The sequence below is a fragment of the Galleria mellonella genome, unplaced genomic scaffold (genome assembly GCF_026898425.1).
Source record: "Galleria mellonella isolate WM207_F2 unplaced genomic scaffold, CSIRO_AGI_GalMel_v1 utg132, whole genome shotgun sequence".
NCBI classification, from domain to species: domain Eukaryota; kingdom Metazoa; phylum Arthropoda; class Insecta; order Lepidoptera; family Pyralidae; genus Galleria; species Galleria mellonella.
Window position 1 is genome coordinate 7,833,230 of NW_026441989.1, and position 13,980 is coordinate 7,847,209.

The 13,980-nt window shown below is 30.3% G+C and overlaps 1 protein-coding gene across 13 annotated transcripts in view; it reads left to right on the plus strand.

The window, feature by feature from the left end:
- The window catches only part of LOC113518177 (very low-density lipoprotein receptor), a 238,535-nt gene that overhangs the window by 183,024 nt on the left and 41,531 nt on the right, over positions 1-13,980 (plus strand). For 3 of the 13 annotated variants that reach the window (XM_031913260.2, XM_031913261.2, XM_031913262.2), the window contains one exon: positions 7,432-7,650. The exons of 8 other annotated variants lie outside the window; for them this stretch is intronic. In XM_031913260.2, the coding sequence (XP_031769120.2) occupies positions 7,524-7,650 (127 nt within the window). In that variant the 5' untranslated portion in view covers positions 7,432-7,523. Of the gene's footprint in view, positions 1-7,431; positions 7,651-13,980 lie in introns of those variants that run through there. 2 more of the 13 variants (XM_026902973.3, XM_052902630.1) reach the window with 1 other exon arrangement.

The following is a 13,980-nucleotide window of genomic DNA, read 5'->3' on the forward strand; positions in this document are numbered from 1 at the left end:
ATCACTTTGACTAGTACAAGTTTTCTTGCCACGCGTCTACTGAATACATTTGCCCAATGTTTGGCTATTCAGTCAAGAATATTCGCTGTTGGGCATATGGCCGAACATAGTATTAATTGCAGGTCTAATATATATTGTATATATATAAATTTGGGAAACAATTTGAGATATATCAATAAAAGTATCTTAGATTATAAAATTTCGCGTATAATAAATAGATGTTCAAGCAAATGTTAATAATACTCTAATGGTAAATGTTATACCATATAATCAAGGTCAAAGTGCATTGGGTATATGATACGCAAATGATATGACAAACATCAATTGCGTATCGTACATTACGTCGTAAGTTGATTCGACTGTAAACACAGTGATAACTGTAACGTATAATTTACATCAAACGACGCGAGTCGGTACGTATCTTTACGGTAACTTTTTAAAGTTCTTATTTACAGAAATCTACTTTGTCAGTTCGATAACCAGATTGGCTGCGCACGTATTCCGCGGTACGTAGTTGGTTACGCGTATATTTAACAGAACGCAGTCAGCTACACGCACATTGCAGGGCATGAAAACGGCTATACGAACGCAATCTACTACTGAATCCACGTGCATATACTCGTACAAATATATTATTTGCAATTGAATAATACGCCAGGTATATTTATGAAAACTTATATTGTTTTATCACATTTTATAATATGATCGGCTGCGCATATAGTCTATTGAATGCAGTTGTATATCCTTGTATTTTATGAATTGCAGTCCGTACATATCCTGTGAAATGAAATTAGCTACACATACTTTACGCGGATATTAATTTTCTTTAAGATGGACGCCATCAGTTTATTAACAAACGATCAAACTCCATAAACAAGACAAAAAAATCACAACGTTTTCTTTTTAGATCGAAAAGGCATGGTTGGCTGCTGACATATTTGGGCGTATCCGCCTGACGCGTGCCGTTTGATACGAATATAAATAGAACTTAAGGCGTCTTTTGTAAGATATTAAATGATCATCCTGCTGCTATGGAGATAGGTAATTTATAAATAGGATTCACTGGATTTTGTGGTAGTAATAAAGATTTCGCACATCTACAAATCAAACGAAGATTCGTCTTAAATGAATCTTTGTTATCGCAGGTATCCAATGCTCATTTGGCTTGTAATTATTGGGAACATCGATTAACTGAAGAGTAGGTAAAAGATAACATGGTTCAGCATTTTTTTGTATTACATTTTGTTTAGTTAAACTAATAAAATACGTGCGATTAATGACCTGAGAAGACGATAAACTTTTTATTCATAAACAAAATTTGCCCTTAAGTAAACCGTGTATTAAAACAACATGTGTGTGTGTGCATGCAATTTCATATTTTTTACTGTGACTGGCCTACAATTAGGCAGGGGAGGTCAACATAAAGGAAAATTTTGACATGTTTGCGAATTTTTTAACTTATTAGTTTATAAAATATTATATTATATATAATAAAATATTATATTATATATAATAAAATATTATATATATATATTTAGTGTTCTAAAGATAGGCAAGTCCACCCCATATACGAGTTTCACTATTAGCGCAAATGATACATCTGGAAAAATAAATAAAATATTGTTCTAAAACACCAACTTCAATTTTAATAAAGTTAAGATAATGGTTCAGAATTGGCAAAGATATGTAATAACATACACAAAAAAAGAAAAATCGTGAAACTGAGAACCTTCCTTATAAAGTAGGTTAGAAAGCTTTCAATTAATGTAAGTCGACCTATATTTCGCATATAATGTAATTGTTACATCTTTATGCTGTCTGAATAGAGCCCATTATTCGTTTTCTTTTCAGTGATTAATGTGTATACTCAAACCATGAATTGCTATTCATCTAAACTTTCCGTTCATACAATTACGGGAAATTTTAAAGCGAATTTCACGCTAGGGTTTCCATTACGCTGGAAGCGGGTATTACAACTGCTCAGTTGATAAAACAAAACGAACTCTCTTGAAGCTAAATTTTTCAGGGTTCTTAACGACCAGTTAACTTGATTTCTGCGTTCTATTTTTAAAATTGATGCGGTTCTAACAGTGCATCAGGGTAAATGGAAAATTTTCGTGATGAGAATTTTGAAGTAGATTACAAGAAGTTTTATGTAGCGTCGTCAAAAATTTATATTTAATTAAAAAGGTTTATTTTGTGGTGCCATAATCAAGTAATAATTTATCAAGGTTCAGGAAGTCGAATTATTTTTTTATGCACTAACATTGGAACTTTTTAGTATGGGATACTTCCCATAGTAAAAAGTTCCCATGTTAGTGCATCTCTTCTATACCGTCTTTATCATAGGTTTTGCGCAACTAAATCAATATGGAGTTTCATTCAAAAAAATTGCTTTTATCTCAATATCGCAATTTGTTTAGTACGAATGACTATTGAGATATGTCTTTTTCTTATCGTTTTGTAAAAACAGATTAGATTCGACTCACGGTTTTAAACAAATTGGAAATGAGTTTTAATAAGTTAGCTTGATGATGATGGCGTCATCACACACACACACAGGATATTAAAAAATAAGAACAAGATAATTGATGCGATTTTTTTGATACTTAATAATACAACTACTTGCTTTAACAAAGTAAAGCACAACAATGTAAGTCTTTCGTAAAATTGGTCAATACTTATACAATAAACAGTTAATGATCAAACCGCAATGCAATCTAGCTCCCCTTTTATCCTATCCATATTTCCTGAAGTATCGTTTGCACTCCTCAATTGCTGCCTTTGGTTTGAGACTATTCGAGTGGGAATTTACAGCACCGGAGGCGTGGCCGAGGGGTGAGTGATGGGTGTGAATTTGACAGAGGTTGTTAATTATATGCCTGTCGGTCTCGATCGCGAAGCGAGCTCCTTGCGGTTTGAGGGAAAATTACGAGCTATGCCTCGTTTAACACACGCGCGTTTAATGATGTCGTAAAAGGAAATTTAAAGGTTGACGAGATCTTTCAGTAGTATCTGGTTTATTAAACACTTTACCTCTCCCCTTCCAGACGACCCATCTGCAATTCGAGTATTTGTAATAGGAGCTCACACGCGGATTTATTAATCTCGGGGTTAGGTCTCGAGGTGGAATGTTGGTTTTCAAATTGATACCTATTTACTACTACTGGTAGTATTTTTGGAATTCTTTTAGGTTTTATTCATAATAGCATTTATAAATTGTAGATGTAAGAGTTTTTAAAAATTATTAGCTGTTACTACATTTTCATCTGCGTGTTTAAAAGAAAAAAGAAGCCTAAGTATTCATTTTAAATTATAATTTATTATTCTGATATGAAATTTAACTCTAAAAATGTTAAAAATATATTGAACTACATATTAATAATAATAGGTAGGTATCGTAGTCTAGTTCTATTATTTTTAATAATTAACATCAGAATGAAGATTAAATAACAGATAGCATAAGGTTTTGAAATTTTTTGTTATAAATTTAAGGATAAGGGATTTACCCTACATTTACGAATGAAATATAAATGTATCTACTCTCCTTTTATAATCTCATGTCCTTTTGTTTATATTTTATTTATGGTAATATTTAGATAAGTGGATATTAAAATTACACGTACAAAATTACGTTATTCAAACATATGTAATTTGACCCTAATTAACAACGGTGTTATACGTGTTGAATTATTCAGAACAAACAACTTACCTATTTCATTTATCTGGGATACTATCTAAATTAAATTACCTAACTCGTTTTTGTACATGTACAAAATATGCAGTTTATGTTTTCATTTTTACAAGTTTTATTATCAGTAATGAATAATATTGTCAGAGAAATTACGTAATATAGTAAAATTAAATAGTGCTAAGTATCTAATATAAAAAACTGTAATAATAATGAGTAAATATTATATAACTAGTTTTTACGCGTGATTTCATTCACGTGACCAGGATATATTCACTGATCGAGATAAAAAGTAGCCTATACCCTTTTTCATCCTACATAGTATGTGTATATAAAATTTTATAGTGATTGATTAAACTGTTAAAATGCTAACCGGTAAAAAATAAACAAACTCACTTTTATATTTACAATATTAGTAAGGATAACATTAATTGCCTGACATTACAAGTTTTAAAACAAGCGTTTGTAAACATTGATTTTTTTATCTTGAAATATGTTGTCATGGTAACTAGTAGCCATCGCTTATAGATTTGAACAGCATCATGGACATTACAGAAGCACAGTGTAAGCAGACGAATTTTGCAATTTACCTTAGGTCAAAATGTTCTGAAAAATTCAACACAATCAGACTTGAGGCTTTTACGAAATGTCCGTCTTTTGAATGAGAGCCGAATCCATGTCTCATTTACATAAAGCAATTTGCCTATCTACGAATTACGAAATTCGTCAAACGAATTGTAAATAATTTCGCAAGATTTGATTGTTCTAATGTAACTAGTGTGTATATCCGAGACTAATCTTAATACTTATACATCGGTTATAATCCAATTACAGATAATATCTGCAACCGAATCTCTCGGGTTGTTAGATAGTATTCATAATTACAGCGTCTAAGGTAAATGGAGTAACTGACCTGAATAGTACGAATTAATTTAATTGAACCAGTTTATATATTACGTATCAATACTGGTTATAATGTTGATATTCAGGCGCTTGCAAGAAATCTATGGCATAGTAGTCTGAATAAATTGATCGATGGGTATAATATAGTGAAGATATAAGAGAATGTGAAGATATGTATACCCCGTATGACGGAGGAATTATTTTATTTATAGTGTACTATTCCATCATAAATTAAAAATCGTGAGTATTTTTATCGTAAAATTAATACACGAACGCTTTTATAGTTACATAGAAATATGTTATATATTTTATTAATATTATAAATGCAAAAGTATGTAACGATGGATGGATGGATATTTGATACTCTATCATATTATAATTTCTAAGCGGATTTGAATGAAATTTGGTACACGGGTAGGTTATATATCCTAACTTAGCACATAGGTATACTTGATAGGTTCACACGGGCGAAACCGCGGGATGCACCTAGTTTAAAGAATATTGTATTATAAATTACAGATTTTTAGGTATTTATCAAACTGAGTGCTGTAATTTTTGGTGGGCTTGATGCGTTCATAATTTCATTTACACTGTTAGAAACGACACTTTTAATGGCTTTCTAGACGAAGTAACACGTAATTTGCTTTCAAAATTATAATGTTAGGCATACGTACAAAATTTAAGCTTTCTGAGTGCCAGATAATGAATGTTTACTAAATAAAATAACAGCAGAGAATAGTACATGGAAAGACAACAAAGTATGTTTTAATGTTTATATTTTATTAGATAATAATAATATTATTTATATCAAAACTTTGTACAACATGTTGTTCAAATTTATGATATAACTTTGTACAACATCTTGTGTTATGAAGGCCAGCAGATTCTGTTAATCGATATAACTTAATATAATATACGTTTAAGAAAAAGATAAATAATTTATTGTATTTACAATTATTGATTACACCGATTTTCAATAATCTATGTGAACATTTAAGAAAAATTTGTAACATTTGTAAGTTGCTTGCCTATGCAGTGAGATTATGCCATAAGTGCCTATTCGCTTTTTCTAATTTATCAATTCTATTCAGATTACTTTAGCGGTTTACCAACCAAGCATCCTATTTGCGTAATGTAAACAGAAATCTAATCCTACTAATATTTTATGCCCATAAAACTTTCGGAAAGCGACCTCCGTGGGAGACAAAGGGTCGAGGGGATTATCCCAGTTGGCTACCTGCTTTTAATTCAAGTTGCTCCCTATAGATTCATAATTTAACTTTAGACTGTTAATATGCTAGTTTCCTCATTATTCGCTTATCAGGACCAATAACCATACATCGTACTGTATTTTAATTAGCTATTGATAATTCTTAGATCTTGAATCAGAATTTAGTATCAACAGATCGGATTGAAGATAATCCTATTACGTGAAGGGACGAGATAAATCTTTTCCTTTACCACCATTGCCTTTGTCCCATTATTAAACTGAAAATATATATCTATACATACTCGTATATACCTAACAAAATCGTAACAAAAAGATTTGTATGATATCAAATTTTATATATGGGACTTCAACAATATACATAACAAAAACAAAAATGCCATATATTCGACAAGTAATTTTTTGTTATATACATAGATTTCAACTAGATCAAAGTCCTTAGCATTATTTTAAAACAGAATTCTACGTAGATTAAGTCAATAGCTACATGTGTTCAATAGCTACATGTGTTCAATAGCTACATGTGTTCGTTCTAGTAGGTATAAAATATAAGTAGGATATATTTATAAATTAGTAGACAGTCGTTTGAAATTATTAATAATAATTAAAAAAAAAAAAATAACGAAACAATTATAGTCGCCCATGCAACTTAAACAAAATATCGAATGGTTTTCTATATCCTTTAATCATATAAATAATGTAACCCTATGCGAAGTTCTAGAAAAGTTCTTTTTTGTGTGCTATATACGACTGCGTATTATAATAATCCTTTTCAAACAATCGACTAAGTTTTAAATACACTATCGGGATCAATAATGCAATGAAAAATTTGAAACGCTATAAAGAAGTAGGTATGTAGTAATGTATATTTACCAGAGGGAGACTTTGTACAAAAGTCGATTGCTTGGGTACCTCTGTCCCATTCGTGTTTCAACCGTGAAGCAGTTGTGTTTGCCCGACTGTGTTTCGGTTTGAAGGATGGGATATAGCGTGAATTTACAGGGTACAGGGGAATAACACCTGGTGGTCTACCATGAAACGAAATTCCGAATTTTCGGGCTCAATTTCGTGTTCTTGTTCGTACCAAAATCGACTCAGTAAATGGAACTTAACATTTCGTTCATTATAAATCCTATCCTAATAGTTCAGAGGAATGATATATTAACTTTTTTAATAATTTTAAACGGCATGTATTATGTAATTTTAACATCAAATTTCTGTTTCGTTCATGCCCGAAATTTCGGAAAATATTTCATGGTAGGCCCTCTGAGTCCTCAGGAATGGCCACGCATGGGGGGTATCATGGGTGAAACAGTATATTCTGTTATGTCCATGGTACTACTCATGTCTATAGGTGACGGTTAACACTTTACATCAGGTGGGCCGTCAGCTTGTTTGCCATTCTAAGTTGTATAAAAAAAAACGTAGGTACTATATACTTGTAAAAATTTTTGTATCGCCTTAAGTATTTATGTGTAAACAACGCGCATATTTAAAATTAACTAATCTACTAAATTACATTGAAATTTTCAATTAACGATGTGAAAGCCTTTGATTTTATACGACTTCCAATAAGAATTAAACTAAGATAAGATATCTAAATTCGCAGTATTAAGTAATTTATTTCTTCATTTTATAGACGCTGATGTATAATAGTTTCGTTTCGTTTTTGATTTAACAAATTAAGTGATCAGTGTTAAAATGGCATATTGCCAAGTGTTGTGGTTAACGTGTGTGCTTCTGGTGATCACGGAGGCGACCATTTACGATGATGACTACGACAGTGACTACGATTCTTACACAAAGACTTATGACTACAAAAGTGCAGGTAATTAAAATTAACTTTCAAGTACACCATTAACAAAATTTTAATACAATGAAATTATTGACTATGGTCCGGGTATTATAAAACTGGTTTGTAATTAACAAGTGCAGTTTAGAAAATACATACTACCTGCAGTTTAGAAAATAATTTTATTTTAGCCTAAACGTCAGAAATATTTGTGTTTGATTAATTAGATAATTATTGATATTTTTCGAGCATGTAAATCTATATATAGCTCGAAAGATGCCTCACTGGCTTCTGACTATAAAAGTGGCTAAAAATGTTTGACTTAGTACAAATATCTGCCAGATAAGTTATCGAAATCCACAACTATATTAGATATATCCCATACCTTGATACTTTACTACGTCATTGGTTTCCTAATTAACTGTATAGTTGGCAATATCTTAAGATTGTTATCGAACATGTTACTGAAATCCAGCAAATAGAGATTGAAACCATGTGAAATTTAGTCATAGTCATCGATCGAATATATTGTATTAAGTTCTAATTGAATTTGTCGTGTCGATTTGCAAAGTTTTGGAAACTTACCTATATTTGTGGGTTTTTTAGTGGTTTTATTAGATTGATTGGCAGCCCCGTTTGTGATACCATTCTAAAAAATCCCCTACTTTCAGTTATAGTTGTTAGTACATGTAAAAAAATGTTCTATTTATTTTAATTGTGTTTTCAAGATAAGAAGATAAAAAATTATCGAGGGTAATAGAATAAATCTTTAATAGAATAAAAATAGGAATTTGCTCTGTAGTCCTTAATTTAAGTACTAATTACATTAAGTATACTGTCTAAAAATGATTAATTGCCAGCTATACAGTAAACTGTCGACAAAATGTCAAATATTTGAAAATATTTTTAATGTTAAGAATTTTTACTTAGTAATTTAAAAAAAAAGATGTTGTATTGCTTGTATTTTTTTTGATGGGTGAAAATGGTATGGGTAACCCCACCTACGCTAACGGGATACGCTGGCGGAGCACCAGTGAAGGGTGATAGATGAGAATGAAAATAGGCCAGTTAGCCCATCATGATGAATTCATCAGGAATTAACCATGATAGTTTCCAGGGAGAACCGCGAGGAGGTCGACCTGGTTAGGTATATTGCTAGCAATAGGATTCTCAGTCTCCATTGCTAACAATCCCTTTCCCCCCTGTACTGCTTGTATTAGGTGATGTAAAACTAATAGTCTTTGAAATCACTAGTTTTATATTATTAGAATTATAATATGTTTAAATAAATAATATCTAAGTTATGCATAGATAATATTCATTTAAATACTCGTATATTATAGCTGTAGGTCTTAAAAGGCTCTGGTTATGTTACGTTGTTAACGAATGCACTCATCGTTCGTTTGAAGTGCGCCACGGTAATACAATTTTCCGGTGCTTTGCAGAGTATTGCCATCTTGGGTACAATTTGGACTAATGCTTGTGCATCTCGTTCACTCGTTGCTCACATAGTGTTATGTCCCGAAGTCGTTTTAAGAAAATTTTAATGAAATGGGAGGTGGGAGGTCTCCTGTTTTACAAATAAAAACAGCATCTATTCGGTTTAATTGGTACTAAGTACCAAGCTATACATCGAAACAAATACACCCCAGTACTAGGTATTGATATAACAAATACGTGCGCGCGCGTGTGTATGTAGAGAGAGCGTAGTATAAGAGACATTACAGCGTTGATGAGCACTGAAGCCTCGGCAACTCACGCGGTTTTTTAATGATATACTAATTTTTTTTTATTGTAACTACTATAAATAATGTGATATAATGCTATTTTGTTACTACATTTTTTTTATACCACTGAGGTGGCAAACAAGCATACGGCCCACCTGATGGTAAGTGATTACCGTAGCCTATGCACCTGCAATACCAGAGCAACTACGCGTGCGTTGCCGATCCTGAAGAAACCTTTTTACCCCCTTTTGCGGAACCCCATGCTGTAGGCTCTTGGGAAAATATCGACAGGGAGCTCATTCTACCACATGAAACAAACGCAAAATTTCCCCTTGAATTTTATGTTACTCTTAACTTTTGAGGCATTAAATAATACAACAGTTATAAATTATGTACAAAATTACATTTTTATATAGAAAACCTTTGAAATATAACACTTCAGTTTGTTACTTTCGAGCGAATTTGCTATCGCCTTTTTTTATACAAAGGTCATCGAGGGAAATTTTATTTTAAGCAAAATGGTTCAAATTTTCCATTATTGCGAGCGCAATTAATTTCCGTAGTTAATAGATCTTATGTACTTGTCTTAATGACAAAAGGTCAAATTTCGAAGAAAACTCTTAAAATGAATTAATATTCCTGTTGCAGTCGCTTTTGAATTGGAAATTTTATTAAGAGTTTCTTATATTTTTTATTAATACATCCTATTTGTTTATAATAGATTTTTAAGAAAAAGAAAAGTGTATGCGTATCTCAAAAATTAGATAAATAACTGTAGGGTAATAGATTTATATAGTATTTCAATTACGTAATCCTAACTTTATATGTATATATGATATATTCTTTAGCAATATAAAGGGTTTAAGCCTCTAAGTAATAAATAGAAATTAAGAATAAGTTCACTTAGTTCATATAATTTAGATATCATACTATTAAATCATATATTTACTTACTTTATTTTGTATTTGATATATAATAAATAATATAACATAAATACTCAACTTCTGTTAATCCATTGACACTTATTTAATTATAGCTTCTTTAGGACTTCCATCAATAATAATTGTGATATATTTTATATAATGACCACGTGGTTTACTATACATGTTCATTCTTGATACGTCAGGGAGTTCCGCTCTGTTCAACGGTTTGACAAGAAGTGTCTCCCCACCCAAATGACAATCTTTTATATCCACACGGCCGAATTCGAGTAAACAAGTCAGTGAGACCACGTGTTCTTACAATTTCATTATTTTTTTATTTAAGTATCATGATAATAAATAATTATATAACAATAAAAATATAAATTAGTGTTCTATATACATTACAAGAATAATTTATTACCAAATTCGGTATAATAACAATTTTAATACTTTATTATATTTAAAGTAGTTACTTTGATTTTTATTAATAAATGTAGTACACACTTTGACACAAGATATTTAAGATAATTAATATAATTTCAAATAAATATTTAACGTGCAAGGGTTTTAATTAAGTTTAAAAATGTTATGAGATAGGAATAATATGTATGGTGAAGGCCTTTGGCATTTGGTTGTCTATGCTTACTCTATAAGGAACGTGGCGAAAGTTGTGTACTGTGTAATGAAGAAGGATGAATCCGAAAGTAGGTAATCCCTCTAATATTACAAATGGAAAAATTTGTAAATATTTTGGGATGTTTATTACTTAATCACACTTAAACGGCCGAATAGATTTGAATTAAATTTTGTACACGACACGTCTACCACCATAATTAAAATCAAATATAAACATGTGGGATTTTTATTCTAAATCACCTAAGTAAAGTCACGGGATAGAGCTACTATTAATATATATCACGGACTATCTTGTGTTAATATGTATGAACAAGTTGTAATTAATATTATATCACAAAATTTAATTTTATAATGTTTTGGTCGTATAATAATATACGTAAAGTTAAAATAAATATTATATAGGGTATGAAATATATATTTCAAATTATTATTATGTGAAATAATATCAATAATATGACCAATCGCCTGGTCTACCTCTATCTAGATACCCTGTATTTTAAGAAATCACGCCGCAAACATTGAGACAACCCAAAACCGTATAAAACTCAAATGAAATTTATAGTGGCTAGTAAGGGTAATTATATTCTGAAAAGAATCTTAAAAATAATACAAAAAGGATAACGTTTTCAAAAATAAAACATTCTACATCTAAAGAAAGATATGGCTTTTTATATTTTTGGTTAATATTTATAACATAAACATAAATGCTCAGTGGTTATTTTGAAAATATATAAACTTTCAATTAGTTTTACGTTGCTATACAAGTTTTGATAAATTACAGTAAGCTGATGATGAAAAGCCAGATGGAATCGCTTTGGCTTGGCTGAAGTAAAAATAAACGTCCTTAATATATATATATGTTATATTGGCTATATATATATAAAGATTTTCAATGTTTGAAACTCAGTAAAATTTGCAAAAAGACAATGTTGTTAGCTGTTATAGCCAACCTAAAATTTGTTGTATATTTTTTCTTATGTAATTCTATTATAGATGTTATATTTTTATTGTAGTAAATATTAATGTTTCATTTATAAGAGGGTATGGTAGTGCCCTCGTCAAGTCGATCACAGCCGTACGCCGTACTAGCCTTTTCTCGAATGGACTCACGCCACTTTTCACCCCTTTACCCCTTGCTCCTGTAACTTAATTGTGAATAAAGCGAGATTTTAGAATTTTTGAATTAAGAGGACATATTACAACTGGCTATGACTATTATACTTTATAATTAATTTATCAATGATTTACCCATTAATCATAAAAAATCTAAAGTACTTCTATTAATGTTACAAATTTCAAGTTTTTAATTTTATATTTAGTTTAATTTTAGTCAAAGTTTAGCCTATAAAGGGGAGAAAAATTATATATCCCGAAATTTCATTATTAATTTTAATTAAATAAAGGAAAAAGATTTTTTTAAAATTGCGTTCATTCATTCAAATAACGTTTCTGTTTGTAATTAATAGACAACAACAAAATGAGACAAAATGAAGTACCATCAAATCTAAAAAAAATTTCAAGTATTGTAACGCAGTTCTTCCACTAGTCAATTAATTTTCTTAGTTTCATGGAATCACCTGTTCAACAACTTTGTTGTAAATTATTATTTAATCAATTACTTATTAAACATTTATAGTGACCGTACAATATTAGACATCTTTATTTCTATAAAAATTGTATTGACTTTACAATTGATAGTCTCGTGTTAATAAAAAAAAAACTAACTATACATATTATTAAAAGAATTAATTCGTTTCAATGATGCAAAAAAGATAATGTGTATAAAACAATTGAATTGAGAAATCCTTTTTATTTTCGGTTGAAATTTATTTTAAACTGTATAGCTTTTCCGTCAAATTTTTTGGTGCATACATTTTTCATTTAATATTAAAAAGAACTCGTTTTAAGATGAAATTTTATAAAATCATAACAGATGAAGGTAATGCGAGTATTTTATGGATAAAATATTTTGGTTGTCGTGAACAAAAAATTGTACGAAGTTAATATTAAATAAATTTATACAAATAAATTATTTATAAATTATGTAGTCACAGGTGTGCACGGGGTATTTTTTATTACATTGAGTATTTTTCATTACATATTGTATTTCACAGAACATAATTTGGTATTTTGGAAGAGGAAACATTAAAAAAAAAACATTAAAAATAGTTGAATTATTTATACTCATGCTAATGCATCAAATCAGAATTTTTAGGTATAAACGAATCATCTCAATTATTTGATTTCTACCTGTGTGTACAAGGCACCGATAGCAGAGACGTGAAATTACTTTCAATATGTAAGAGCTAAATATAAATAGCCAAAATTTTAGTAACAGAAATTTCAGGAATTCGTAAGTCAGTTACCGCCGTTAATTTCACGGATAAGCTCCGTTTGGTATCTACAAGTCGTGCCTTTCGAACAAAGAGATTATTCGACAGTGTACAGTTAATTAATCCCTCGGATACGGTCCTATTAGCCGAATGGGGTTCCATCGGTCGCAATTTAGTACAGTTGTTGGAATGCCTGAATCACTAATCAAGTGCGACTATATGAAACCCGTAAGAAAAAGATATAAAGGTCTTATTGCCAGCTATAACCACAAGTGGGTAAACGGAGGCTGCCCGTCTGATAAGCTCATTCGCTGAGATGAACAAAATCACTCTAACGCGAAATGGTGACAAAAATTGCCGATCGTGAAATTGCTTCTTGGTCCTTCGATTCTTGATATTCATTGCTGAGTGTCATATTACATTCAATCATGTAGGAAGTACAATTTTTTAATTTAGTCACAATCATTGACGATTAAAGAATTTTGATATTAATACTTAATAAAAATCCCAAAAATAAAAATGTATTCAATTTATTTAAGAAATTGCATAATAAACAAGATATTGCCACTATTAATTAGACCCACTTAGAGAATTACTTAAGCGTTAGCCTCAATTATTATAAAGATCAATATGAAATCAAGATGAGCATAAACCATATTGATTGCAAAATTATCAATTTCAATTCAGAATTTGCTATATAATCGCCTAACATAACCCAAAAAAAAAATATAAACAAAAGAAGCAAAA